The sequence below is a fragment of the Thamnophis elegans genome, chromosome 7, assembly GCF_009769535.1.
Source record: "Thamnophis elegans isolate rThaEle1 chromosome 7, rThaEle1.pri, whole genome shotgun sequence".
Taxonomy (NCBI): domain Eukaryota; kingdom Metazoa; phylum Chordata; class Lepidosauria; order Squamata; family Colubridae; genus Thamnophis; species Thamnophis elegans.
The window spans coordinates 40,127,001-40,141,528 of record NC_045547.1 but is presented as its reverse complement, the minus strand read 5'-3'; the positions used below and the strand labels follow the sequence as shown (position 1 = coordinate 40,141,528).

The 14,528-nt window shown below is 33.4% G+C and overlaps 1 protein-coding gene across 4 annotated transcripts in view; it reads right to left on the bottom strand.

Annotated features, from left to right (window-relative positions):
- The window catches only part of CEP290 (centrosomal protein 290), a 68,181-nt gene that overhangs the window by 25,693 nt on the left and 27,960 nt on the right, over window positions 1–14,528 (bottom strand). For all 4 annotated transcript variants that reach the window (XM_032220590.1, XM_032220593.1, XM_032220592.1 and 1 more), the window contains 17 exons: window positions 13,870–14,012; window positions 12,492–12,656; window positions 11,950–12,099; window positions 11,418–11,533; window positions 10,421–10,523; window positions 9,806–10,036; window positions 8,661–8,834; window positions 8,283–8,394; window positions 7,546–7,748; window positions 6,322–6,473; window positions 5,723–5,834; window positions 5,174–5,629; window positions 3,039–3,203; window positions 2,754–2,861; window positions 2,529–2,663; window positions 1,397–1,660; window positions 756–863 (listed from right to left, as the gene is read on the bottom strand). In XM_032220590.1, coding sequence (XP_032076481.1) covers window positions 756–863; window positions 1,397–1,660; window positions 2,529–2,663; window positions 2,754–2,861; window positions 3,039–3,203; window positions 5,174–5,629; window positions 5,723–5,834; window positions 6,322–6,473; window positions 7,546–7,748; window positions 8,283–8,394; window positions 8,661–8,834; window positions 9,806–10,036; window positions 10,421–10,523; window positions 11,418–11,533; window positions 11,950–12,099; window positions 12,492–12,656; window positions 13,870–14,012 — 2,897 coding nt within the window. The remainder of the gene's footprint in view (window positions 1–755; window positions 864–1,396; window positions 1,661–2,528; window positions 2,664–2,753; window positions 2,862–3,038; window positions 3,204–5,173; window positions 5,630–5,722; window positions 5,835–6,321; window positions 6,474–7,545; window positions 7,749–8,282; window positions 8,395–8,660; window positions 8,835–9,805; window positions 10,037–10,420; window positions 10,524–11,417; window positions 11,534–11,949; window positions 12,100–12,491; window positions 12,657–13,869; window positions 14,013–14,528) is intronic.

Here is a 14,528-nt window from a genome sequence, read left to right as displayed (position 1 = left end):
GAGTGAGTAGTTGTTAAATTAGTACACAGTTAAGTGACTCTGGTTTCCTAATTGAGTTTGCTTGTCAGAAGGTTGCAACATGACCCCAGGAGACTGCTACTATCATAAACGTCAGTTGTCAAGCATCTGAATTTAAAACATGTGACCATGTGGATGTTGCAATGGTCATAAGTGTGAAAAATGGTCATAATAACTTTTTTCAGTGCCTTTGTAACTTTGTTCACTAAGTGAACTGTTGTTAGTGGAGGATTAGATGTACAAGCTATTGTTTATCTGCAGAATGAAATAGCAAATATTATCCATTTCTTTGTATTTCCTCACATAAATTGCTCCAAATCAAAAGTTAATAGTGTCCATTCAAACTGTTAGGTCCATCAACAGCCTAATAATAATAACAATAACAATGAACAAGTATGACAAAAAAAAGCAGATAGTATCAATAGTGATAGGTGTCTTGGACGCAATTCCAATACATTTGGAGCACCACTTGAACACCACTGGCATTGATAAAATTACTATCAGTCAATTGCAAAGGGCAGTTTCATTTGAGTACCTGATGTCCTGCACCGATATCTTTAACACCATAAAACAATACCATCTTATCCCAGGTAGTGGCAAGGGCTCCATAGATCGACAAAAATGCAAATCCAGTCTAAACCTCTGGTTTACTGCACAATTAATCATAACAATTTTTCCATTTTATCTTTCTGTTATAAGCATTTAGTTTGGAAACAAATAAAGCATATTATACTTACTAAAGCTGTTTGCTTGAATTTATTAAAGGAACTGTCAACATGTACATCTAATTTCTGATGCAGAACTCTGAGGTCCTCTTCATGCTTCTTTGCAATTTCTTCTTGTTCCTAAATAATACATTTATATTTCTTGTTACAATACTTAATTGATAATTTGCGCTATTTCATCTAATTAATAAAAACAGATAATGGGAATATACACACATATACATATATTTGTTAATTTGTTAATTAATTAATTCATTAATTGATTTAAGCTCATTTTTTCCTGCAGGCTTATTCCTCCCAAATCTATTCAAATACTAAATCAGATTTATTATGAAATACAAAGAAACCCAAACTAACTCTCCACATTTTCCATTTTCAAAATAAGACTACTTATAACTTTAATATGTGACCTACTTACATCTTTTTTTTTCTTCATCACTATTAACCTGTTACTTTCATTCTTTTGTATGCCTATCTAGGAGTTTTTCATGAATGATGCACAAAAATATTCAAGAAAAATAACTGAAATAATAGGAAGATGGTAACAGAAAGTATTGGTATACAAGTTTTTTCCCTAAGCCTAACCACAAATCCCATTATGAAACCTAAATATTCCACCTTCATTTTTATTTAAGTGTTCTAAATTATAATACCTCTCGTGCTTTGGCCAAAAGATTTTGGTACTTTTTCAGAATTTCTTCTTTCTGATTTAATCTTGCTTGCATATTTGCAATGGTCTGGTGTGCAATTTTCAGAGCATGGGGGTTTGTATTATCATCAATTTGATCTAGCTGCGCTACCAATTTCTCTCTCTCGGATGATGCTGGCAATTGCAATCTTAGTTCATTTATGACTTTATCTCGTAACAGGATGTTTTGCTCTGCTTTCCACAAAGTGGCTTCTTTTTCTTTTAGCTTCTGAAACCAAGGAAATCCATATTATTGAAAAATTAATTAGAATCAGTTTCAGCAATACATATATTGTATATGACATTTCAATCAATTATGCTTCTATTGTGATATGATCATCCCTAAATATAAAACATGTGCAGATTAAAAAAAAAACCTACAGCTTTGTAACTTTCTCCAAATTAAAAATACTAGAAGATCAGAGAGGAAGATTTGGGGTGGTGCGAGTAAAAGTGGGTTGATAATGATAGTGGAGGCAACGGCAAAAAAATGAACTCAGGATTTTCTAGCTAGTCGCTCTGGAAAGAGAAAATATTAAAAAATAATTACAGGACATAATTTGGGGAGAGCTAGCTGGTAAAGTTTTTGCTAAGGACACTTAGTTTTATCTTTCCCAGCTTAGATACTATACAGTCAGAGCCAGTTACAACATTTAAAATGCCTATAGTAGTACATTTCTTTTTTTGTCATCATAGCTAAAAAGGAACTTTAATTTATCAACTAGTAAGTTGACAAGTTAAACTATCACAAAATAGTTTAAACCCATAGATTAAGATTTAAATGGTCAGAATTTGATCATCCTACTAGTTAAAGCTAATCACACACATTAAATTGATATTTGTTTTGTTGACATTTCATTAACAATATTTTCTATTTTTCCATTTTTACTTAGGTAAACCTAAGAAATTTTGGTCTCAGCTAACACTCCTAGGTTTCCAGCTTATATACTATTTAAATGATAATTATTGTTAATTATTTGTGAAAAGTAACTAAAAAACTCTCCTAAGGTCTCTTGAATTGTGATAATTTTCTCCCTCTCCTGGTCTGATAACATCATTAAAAACAGAGGATTCAATTAGGTGAATAGTTCTATTACCTCTTCTACAGATTTGCAGGTGGCTTGCATTTCCAGAATTGTTCGACTTTGTTCTCTAACTGTTTTAAGAGCTTGCTCAAGTTGATGTGGAAGAGACAAGGTAGGATCTGGAACTGTACCTGCAGCTTCATTAAACTGTAAAAGAGAGAAATAGATGGAAGATAAAGAGCAGCTCTCCACCAAAAAATATGGCTCTGTTATATAGCCTTAAATCAATGTAATTACCTTCTGAGCTGTACTTAATATGTCCTGTTTCTGACTGTCATATATATCCAGCTGACGTTCTAATTCTACTTCTCTTTTATCCCAGGCCATCTGTCGCTCCTCATGGAACTACAATTAGATAAGAATTTTATATGAAGAATGGTATCTAGGAATGACAGCACTATAGCACACTGATATAAACTTAAATGCAAAAAAATGTTTTTATGAAAGATTAACAACAGTAATATTCTTAAGAGTACATAAATTTTTTGAAGAAAAAAAATGATGGTGGTATTTTTTCTGTACCTGGCCCTGCTGAACAATTTCTTCTTCCAAATGATTGATTGTCTGTTCATATTCAGAGAGGATATTTTTTAAATATTTAATCTCCTCATTTTTCCTGGATAATTCACGATTTAGTTTAAGTTCTTGGAGGCGAAGTTCTTCAATTTTTACATGCCACTCAATTACCTAATAATTTATAACAAGTCAAATCTCAACAGTAATTTAAACAACACAATTAATTCCAGTAAAGTAGCATAATAGTTAGGAATAGAACAAACGTTATAGCTTTTTAGAAAGGAATAAAAAGCTTTGAAACAAGCAATTCTTGATCTACCAAATAGGTGAAACTCGAAAAATTAGAATATCGTGCAAAAGTTCATTTATTTCAATAATGCAACTTAAAAGGTGAAACTAATATATGAGATAGACTCATTACATGCAAAGCAAGATAGTTCAAGCCGTGATTTGTCATAATTGTGATGATTATGGCTTACAGCTCATGAAAACCCCAAACCCACAATCTCAGAAAATTAGAATATTGTGAAAAGGTGCAATATTCTAGGCTCAAAAGTGTCCCACTCTAATCAGTGAATTAAGCCATAACACCTGCAAAGGGTTCCTGAGCCTTTAAATGGTCTCTCAGTCTGGTTCAGTAGGAATCACAATCATGGGAAAGACTGCTGACCTGACAGTTGTGCAGAAAATCATCATTGACACCCTCCATAAGGAGTGAAAGCCTCAAAAGGTAGGAAGTTGGATGTTCCCAAAGTTCTGTATCAAATCACATTAATAGAAAGTTATGTGGAAGGGAAAAGTGTGGAAGAAAAAGGTGCACAAGCAGCAGGGATGACCACAGCTTGGAGAGGATTGTCAGGAAAAGGCCATTCAAAAGTGTTGGGGACTTTCACAAGGAGTGGACTGAGGCTGGAGTCAGTGCATCAAGAGCCACCACACACAAACGGATCCTTGGCATGGGCTTCAAATGTTGTATTCCTCTTGTCAAGCCGCTCCTAAACAACAAACAACATCAGAAGCGTCTTACCTGGGCTAAAGAAAAACAGACCTGGTCTGATGCTCAGTGGTCCAAAGTTCTCTTTTTTTGATGAGAGCAACTTTTGCATCTCATTTGGAAACCAAGGACCCAGAGTATGGAGGAAGAATGGAGAGGCCCACACTGCAAGATGCTTGAGGTCCAGTGTGAGGTTTCCATAGTCTGTGTTGATTTGGGGAGCCATGTCATCTGCTGGTGTTGGTCCACTGTGCTTCATTAAGTCCAGGGTCAATGCAGCCATCTACCAGGAGATTTTGTAGCACTTCATGCTTCCTTCCGCAGACGAGCTTTATGGGGATGCTGACTTCATTTTCCAGCAAGACTTGGCACCTGCCCACATTGCCAAAAGCACCAAAACCTGGTTCAATGACCGTGGGATTACTGTGCTTGATTGGCCAGCAAACTCGCCTGACCTGAACCCCATAGAGAATCTATGAGGCATTGCCAAGAGAAAGATGAGAGACATGACACCGAACAATACAGAAGAGCTGAAGGCCGCTATTGAAGCATCCTAGTCTTCCATAACACCTCAGCAGTACCACAGGCTGATAGCTTCCATGCCACGCCACATTGAGGCAGTAATTGCTGCAAAAGGGGCCCAAACCAAGTATTGAGTACATATGCATGCTTATACTTTTCAGAGGTCTGATATTGTTCTATGTACAATCCTTTTTTATTGATTGCATGTAATATTCTAATTTTCTGAGATTGTGGATTTGGGGTTTTCATGAGCTGTAAGCCATAATCATCATAATTATGACAAATCACAGCTTGAACTATCTTGCTTTGCATGTAATGAGTCTATCTCATATATTAGCTTCATCTATTTAAGTTGCATTACTGAAATAAATGAACTTTTGTACGATATTCTAATTTTTCGAGTTTCACCTGTATACAAAGTTTAGTGCACATCTAATAATCTCTTTAAATTTTGGTCCAAACTAACAAGATGACTTTATTTAAAAAATATAAATCACTGTGCACCACTAAGAAGGCTAGAAAGATGCTTAAATAGATAAGGTGATGGGAATAATAGTCAAAGCCTGATTTGGCACATTCAGGATTACATATAAAATCTTTCAATTTAAGACAGAATGTCTCAAACCTTTTGTGCTCCTCTTGCGTCTTTTAAAGTGGCTACTAGTTCTTCTATTCCTTTTAATTTCATCTCCAACTCCACTGCCCTGTTCTCTGCATTTCGACGTTCCTGCTGAGCTTGCTGGATATCTTCCATAGTTTTAAGTTTGTCATTCTGCAGTTGAATCATAGTCTTGGAGAACTTCTCCTGTTGAGCTAGGGGCAAAGCACCACTAAATTGCCTCCGTAATGACTGAATGGTTTGGCGTAAATGTTTGACTCTATTCTTCCCTTCAAGTCTTGCATAATATAATGCTTGCTCTTTGTCATCCAATTTTTGCTCTAAGCGCATGTTAGTGATCTCTGTGTTCTGAAGTTTTGATGTTGCAGCTGCCAACTTAGTTATAGCTGTAGCCTCACTAACCTGAAGAGCCACAATATGCTGATGTAATTTTGCAATAAGTGTTTTTTCATCTGATTGTACCTAAAATCCAATAAAATAAAAATAAATTAAATGTGTTTAAAAGAATAATACTACAAAGAACACTAAAAACTACCTGTGTATCAGAAATCACACCTGATAGTCCAAAATCTGCATTCTGAGTGATTCCACTTCTTTATCTCTGGATTGTTGCCGATTCTCTAGTGCAGTAACTTGTGTCTTAGCAATATCAGAAAGCTCCTTTAACCTTAAAGCAGAAGTAAAAGATACTGTAAGAGTTGGCAAGATCAGAAAGGCAGGCCTAAAATTGGATTATTAAAATAACAATATACCAGTATCAACCTACTCATAAACAAATGGCTCTCATTCCACTGTAACATAAAGAATGGAAAAAGTTGTAAGAGTTCAATCTTGAATGTATTATGTAAATGGTTTGATTCTTTCAAATTGAAGTAACTGATTTTCTTTTATATTAAATGAAAACTTAATAAAATGAGAATGCTTTCTAAAGTCACATGAAAGCTTCCTTTATAATAATCCCCAGCTTCATAAATTTGTAAAACAATTTTGGAATAAAAGGAAGTTAATTTAACAAAAAAAACCAACAATCCCTGACAATATTTTTCCATTAAAAAGATCTTGTAACATACATATATAGAAAAAAGATGAACTGCTGGGTAAATATCAATACACTTCCTCTTTTTTCAGCAAAGGGATAGAATTTTCATACTTACTTTGATATCTCAATCTTGAGTTCAGTTTCACTTTTCTCTAGCTCCATTATTCGACGTTTATCCACCTCACTTATTCCTTTACTCACACTGTTTGACAGTTCATCTCGCAAAGATTGTTCTACCTTCTGTGCTTCAAGGTTGATTTTTGTAAGCTAAGAAAGATCAAATTGAAATGAATTATACTGAGATAATATGTAACAATGCTTACACATACAGCTGGATAATTTATATCATGTACATTTTTATGATATTCTTAAACATGAAGAATAAGATTTAAAATGCAGACATCTGGCTAGGGCTTAGGATTTAAACAAATAGCTTTGTTTTCCAGTTGCATCTGTAACTTTGACTTACTAAACTAGAAGGAAACTCACTTCAAAACACAATCACTCTATATCTATTGCATGTGTATGACATTCTTGCCAAAAAGTCTAGGTAATGTGTTTTCATACAATTACATCAGATTTCAAAGCATACTCTTTTACAACTGCCTATCTAATTAATGAGTTATGTATGAAATCATCAAATACTCTCTACAAATACTGAAATAAAGATCTAGTAACGTGTATAGTACCTAGGCTAAATCTAATGCTTCTGACAAGAGGTGAAAAGACATGTATTTTATGTATTTAATCTGATAGTTGTATACTGTTATAGCGTGGGATGTAACATTGCAGCAAAAGACATTTCTCTTTGAAATACATGCATGAGTTTGATTTTTTTATGTCAAATGTAGCAAGCAGCATCATAAAAATAATGTATAATATACTAAATATAATGTTTGATGTTGGTGTTTGTTTTACAAGAGTTATAAGCCATTGCAATCACAGCTGCTGATACAAAGTTTGTAATTCTTTCCATCCAATCCATTATCCAAAAGGCAGGAATGAACGGCAGAAACCTGAAGCAGCAATGAGATCCACTTAGATTCCAAAACCAAAACTCACTTACAGTACAATCCTTTGCCTATTTACCTGAAATACAGCTGGCTGAATCAATGGAAGCTACTCAGAGATAAATATGTATATTATTGTACCTTTGATGTGAGTATAGATCTTGAGCATGTACATGCTCCCTGTTTTAATCAATAGCCCCTAAAAGCCTCTATCACCATGATTTTTTAAAAAACCAACGTTAACTCAATGACAGACAATTACAAATACAACAGCAATCTATAATTGTATCAAACACTTTATGCAAGCTATGTAAATAAAGTTTAACCACCTCAGCAAATTTTGCTTCCAGTTCAATGTTACGTTCTTCTGCTTGTTTTAATGTATTTCGTAGGTGTTCATACATTCTCTGACAATGCTCCGCTCTCTGTCGTTCATTTAATTCCTTCATTTCAAGCATAGTAATTTTCTTAGAAATAGAAACAATCTCACTGTTGGTTATTGCTTTTGTAGCTTTGTCTGTAGCATTGTCTCCTAATAACAACAACAACATCATCATCATCATGTACAATAAAATGTAATTCAGATGCACTAGATACCTTTTAAAAAGAAATAAAATATAATACTAGTGTTACAGAGGAACAATATGTTAAATTTTCCAAAATGTTTATTATTTTAATATAAAAGAAAGCAGGAATATGACCCAGAAATCTAACCATTGTTTAATTATAGCAGATTTATAATTTGTTGATGATCTAATCCCATTTGTGAGTCTGAAATACCTCACTTTTTCACTGAAGGCAGGAAAAAAAAACTTTTCCAACTAGAACAAAGGATTTAACGTATGTTAACGTTCTAATACGAGAAAAGAAACAGAGATATATCTAAATATTATGTTCTTTGTTCAACTCAATACATGGGTGTAATTAAGAATCTTACTCTTCCCAAACTTAGAATGTGAAATTGGTATTCCATCACTTCCCAAGTAAAAAGAAAAAATATACAAACTTGTCAACTTGCTAGTTTTACAGAAAAAAAGGGTTTTTTTTACCATAACTATGTGCTTACCAAGTTTCACTGTTTGTTCCCAGGCTTGTTCAATTGTATGAAGTTTCTCTTTTGTAATTTCTAATTCCTTATTTAAAGATTCTATCTGATTTTTCAGAGATGTGTTCTCATGCTATGAAGGAACATGTAAAGGTAAATTATTTTTCTACTGTACATATAATTTGAATGGAATAACAGTACTGATTTTTAAAAGTTGGTCTGAATGAAATATACTTTGACTTTAACAGCAGTTTCATGGGGCTACTCCATAAAGTTCCCTTTCTAATTTTTGATGATAATGAAGCATCCAATTGAATTTTCTAATAGCTCAAAAAGTAAATGAAGGGATGAAGGGAACAATAGCGTTTGTTCAAAGTAATATAATATAAATAATATCACCTCTAGGTGCTCCATATTGTTTGTTCTTTGAATAAGCAAGTTATCTTTTTGAAGCATATCCCTGTATTTAGCAGTTAAGTCATTATATTGTTTATTAGCCATTTCAAGGTCATTTAGAGGTACACTATCATCCAATGCTTTTTGCAATGCTGCTATCTTGAAAGTTGCCATTTCCTAAATTGAAAAAGAGGAAATGTTTTTTTAGAATATAAAAGCTTAAATACTGATTTCAGGAAAATGTTGTCAATGGTCCCAAGGAAATTATTATTCCAAGAGTTACTAGAAATATATCTGTAGGAGTGGTACAGCTTGGGGGTGGAGTCAAAAGAAGAATCAGCCTAGAGTTTCTATGTTGCCACAAGCAGACTAAGCCCAAACCTTCATGAAAACCAGCTGGGTGACTTTGGGCCAGAAACTCTCTCAGTCCAACTCACCTTACAGGGTTATTATTGTGGGGAACATAGAAGGAGCAAGGTGTGCTGGATATATTTACCACCCTGAACTATTTGTAAAAATAATAAAGGTGGGATATAAATAGGACAGGGCACGGCAGAGCAGAGCAGAACAGAACAACAGAGTTGGAAGAGACCTTGGAGATATTCTAGTCCAATCCCCTGCTTAGGCAGGAAACTCTACACCCTACACCAGTGGTTCCCAAACTTGGCAACTTTAAGACTTGTGGACTTCTGCTCCGCTGGCTGGAGAATTCTGGGAGTTGAAGTCCACAAGTCTTAAAGTTGCCAAGTTTGGGAACCACTGCCCTACACCACTTCAGACAAATGGTTATCCAGTATCTTCTTTAGAAATTCCAGTTTGGAAGTCAGAAAAGATGAGAGCTTTCATAGCACAATATGAGTTATGGACACTCGGGCAGTGGAATTTTCAACTGACTGGTTGCAAGTTTCCTTTGTACAGACTTTCCTCATAGCCTCAGCATCTCAAAGGGCCCTGCCCTTCATTGAACACAATGACCCTATTATTGATAACTATCAGAACTACATGGAAAACTTCAGGGACCAGTTCAGGAATCTGATAAGAGAGATTACAGCAATATACAGGATTCATGAACTTGATAACACATAATCAAATTATGTACAACTGAACGATACAGTATGATGAACAAACTTGGATAAAATAACACATACTTTGAATCTTTGCAAAGATCCAATCTTTTCTCGAACTGTCACTTCCATTGATATCATGTCAGTCTTCATTTTATCATTTTCTTTGCGAAGATGCCTTTCCATTTCAAGTAATGTTGTGTATTGTCTTGTTATTGATCTTTCTTTTACTTTCAGAACAGTTATTTTTCTACTATAATCTGCAAATAGTTGTTTAGTATCATCAGTATCCTTTTCAAGCGCATCCAATAAATCCTGTGGAAAGTTTCCAGTATTATAGACAGTGTAGTCAACATTTGGTAAGCATTTTACTCATGCATAATTAACAGATTCTGGATTATAAAGCTTCATTCATATCATTAATCTACTCCACCTTTCTGCAGACCCAAGTGTTTCCCCCCAAAAAATCTATTCAGAGAATAAGTATATTAACAGCTAGGAAAACGGCTTTTCCTCCCTATTCCTCTTTGTATGTAGTGATAAATATGGGGAAAGTGAAAACCTTAGCAAATCAAAGACCACTTGCTAATACTGTAGGGGAAAATATTAAATGATATTCTTAGGATTATGGTTAATGAACATTTTCTGTTTTCATGTAAATTAAAATTTACTACATTCAAATGAAAATAATCTCCTTACAGTATATTCCTTTATTTTTGTATCATCTTCCTCCTTTTGATACTCCAATCTTTTCTTTTCCTGTAGTATTTTCTCATTAACAACTTTCCAGTGTTCCCTTTCACTAAAAAAGAGAGAAGTTTTCAATAAATGCATACATACTTAAGGCCATTCCTTTTTATCAGCCTGTAAAATATAGTTTTAACAAGTTAGGTGGATGCCTAGGTTTGAAAGTTTAGATTAAAAAGTTGTAAACAATTTCTCAAAAAGAACTGATTAACAAAACAGAACTTGTAAGAAAGAACATTATAGTATTAATTGAATGTTTTGGTATTACAAATTGTTTTGTTTTGCCTCTCATGTTTAGTCCAAATAAGTTTAAACTGTTATTTTCTAAATAATCAAAATTAGAATATCAGAACACCATACAATGCAGATGGTCTAATTTTAGAGATCCATAACTCAACAGATTGTGTAAATTTAGCAAAAAAAATCCAAATGTCATAAATCACATGAAAAACAATGTTTTATTTCATTAAGGAATGTTAATACATTGTTTAATTAATTTTTTAATGTTCAGGGTTAGATCTTGGATCTGAAAAGAAGAGACAGGAATTCTTATTATGTACCGTAATAATTGTAACAGATGTGTTCAGAAACTACTTAATCTAGACAGAATTTGGTATTTTATCTGATGCTAAATATAGAAAGATATCTATTGTCCTGCTCATTTGCCTCTTCTTTCATATTCAACCAGAATAACTACTTCAAGTCTTAGGCAGAAAAAGCTAATATTATCATGATTTGAAAATGTTAATTTTTGACACGAGTATCAATTTAAAAATCTGTAATTTGGTAATATGAACCCATAAAGGAGTAAAAATTACTAATAAGCTGAATTGAATTTATTATGGTGATAGGGCAGCTCAAAAAAACTATGATAAAATTCTCATTTCTTCGATTAACAAAGATATTTTGACTTTCTAATCAAAAGAATCAGAAGGAAAAATCACTATACCTTTGATATTCTTTATACAACAAGCCTTGTTGATGGCGGATAACTGCAAATTTTCTCTTATATTCTTCTATTGCCTCTTCTAATTTTTTAAAGAGCAGTTCTTTGTTTTCAAATTCCTAATAATGCACATAAATTGAAAATATGATACCTCTCTACTTCAATTCCAATGTTACTGCTTGGAACACTGTCGTCTTGAAGTTAATGAAGTTAGTGAATTAATACTTAACAGCAATGGATTTAATTCTATAAGCATATGTTAACAAAAAATCCTATGCTCATTTTATGTAGGCATGCTATTATATGTGTGTATAATATATAATAAGCATTCATACTTATATAATAAGCATTCATACTTCCTAAAAACTAGTTTTTAGGAAAAAATATTAATTGAACAGCTTAAGTTTAACTCATGAATGAAGAAACTATATGTGCATGTTCTCCCTGAACCTTTGTTCTGTTTCTGTATATGGAAAAAAATCTGACAGATTGGACATATAGAAATACATATACTATTTAGTTTAATGTTATTTACCTGCAAAAGATGTATTAAATATTCATTCTGGGAATTAATGATGTTCACACTAGAAGGAGACATCCCTTCTGGAAGACTTGGTGATTTAAATATTATGTTGCCACTTTCTGATTTTTTCAGCATCTCAATTTCATTTTCTAGATTTGCAATCTGAAAAATAAACATTAGAAAATAACAATGGAGGGAAGAAAAAAATCTCTAAAATCTCTGAAGTTTTATCTAGCCCATCTCACTAAAAATGACTGGAAAATTCCACGGTTATAAATTAGAAAACCTTCTCTGGAAGTCCATAGTACCAAATCATACTATACTGTATGTAAAGCTTCATATATTTTAACAGCTTTAAAACAAGTACAGCAGAAGAGCACTTGGAACATCACTCTGTCACTCACAACAGATATAATTCACTAATCCAGTCCAGAGACAAACAAGAAATTCCATTAAAAACAATTTGCAACACAAATAGCTCTGAATGGGACTCCTCTTAACTTTTTTTCCAGTAGTAGCAGAGATAATTTTGAAAGCCAAGGTAATCTACATACTTTTGTACTTGCTTTAGCTAGCTGGTTAGAAAAGTTTACTGCTTCTTTCCGAGATTCTCTCAATTCTTTGCGCAATTCTTCATTTCGGCCTGTCAGTTGGTCCACTTGGGCCTTAAAATGCAAGCTGGCATCAAAAGCTCCTTCTGCATTCTTTAATTCAATTGCCTGTCAACAATTAATTCATCACAAAAGTAAGTATTTTCAATTAAATTATGGAAAATTTTCAGTTCCTTCCAAATAACAGAACTCTATTAGTAGTCCAAGTACTCCACAAGATAGTGCTCTCCAAAAGTTTGGAACCGTGCTTCCTAGTATCTGTAACTATAACAAGTGATCTTACTGGATTTATAGATGAAAATAAGTTCATTTGATGTTCTATAGCTTAATACAGCTTAATTTAAAATCATAAAGAATGATTTATATGATGAAATTAAACATATCACTGAATTGCAATGAATAAAAAACACATCACAAATGAAATCAGACACCAACTTTATTCTATAATTCTCTTGGAAAAAATTCTAAAGAATGAGGAAAACAAAAGGAATCAATTTGTGTGCAAGCTGCAATACCAGGCATTACCATTTCCAAAATATTACCAAGAAAATTAAAAGGGAAAAATATTCACTAGAGATGTTTCTTCTTTCTCCAAGATAAGATATGGGGATCTGGCAGGTAATTGATTTTGGTCCCTTATGTGAGCCTTTTTGATTCGTCTTTGTCACTATCTCACCCCAAGCCATTATTTTGTACTTATTTTCACTAACAAAACAGCTACAAACAGTTTAGTAAGATTCCTTCCAGCCATCTCTGCCTTTAGAGCATATGAAACATTTTGTATAGTTCTATGAATACAGAGGTAGAGAGCACTATGATATTAATAGTGCTGATTAGGGTTATGGAAACATTCATGAAAGACTGCACAGCTCACTTCCAAAACCATTATAATAGGTAAATTACAATGCAAAGTATGATCAGTATATAATGTTGCAGAATGGACTGCAACAGTCTCAGCAATTGCCTATTATCTCTTATTTAAGTCTCTTCTGATAAGGGTAAAAATGCTTGGCTCCTCCAGATAGATTCTAATCACAAACCATTCATTGTAGACAGAAAAAGATGGTATATGCCTTCTAGGTGACATTATAGGAGAATTCCATTCTTAGGAATTCTATCAGGAGGTTGTAAACACAGGGATTATTGTTGCTATAGTTTGTTTCAAATTCTGTAAAATTTTCAGCTATATTTAGCTAGAGGCATAACTGATATATTTTTCTATTTTGTGAGCTATTTTTAAAAAACTCATCAACATGAAATCCATTGAATGAGAGATATTAGACTAAGCTAAATAATAATAATAAAAAAACAAGAGACTCACATTTACTAACCGCTCCAGACTAGGAATCATAAGAGCACTTTCTCCATCTTTCACACCTGGATCCTTTTGCAAATCTTTTATTGCTTGTAAAATTTCTTTCATGCCTTGTTGAAGGTGCTTGTTTTCTTGTACCAACTCTTTCACTACAATTACAATGCATATTGCTCACATCTGGACACCATGGAATAGAATAAGTTCACATTCATATGTATTTTTAATAGACAGGCTTGCAAAATCAGCTTGACTCTTTATCGCCACTTAGTTGTACTATTCGATATTGAGATTTGAAATAAATAGAGAAGCTTCACTTAATCCAGAAAACAACAGATAGTTGGCAGTTGTGAGGGCAATTTTGTTGCAACAAGAGTCTGGAGGCTCACAAATGTTTCTCTGTGGTGATGCAAATGCAATGGAACTCCCTGCCTCCTGAAATCTGATTAGTTTTAATAAGGCTTTAGAAAATTGCTAAAAACACAGTTGGCTTACAGATGACAGAATTTAATTCTATTTTGGTTGGTTGTTTTCTGATTTTATCTGTGATTTAATTTTAGGGTTGTTTACTACTTATTGTTATGTATTGTGGATATTCCTCATGGCAACAAGTCCCTCATGGCAGAGCTTGCCATCCTCTAGTAGTTCATTCAAAGGTTTGCAAGATT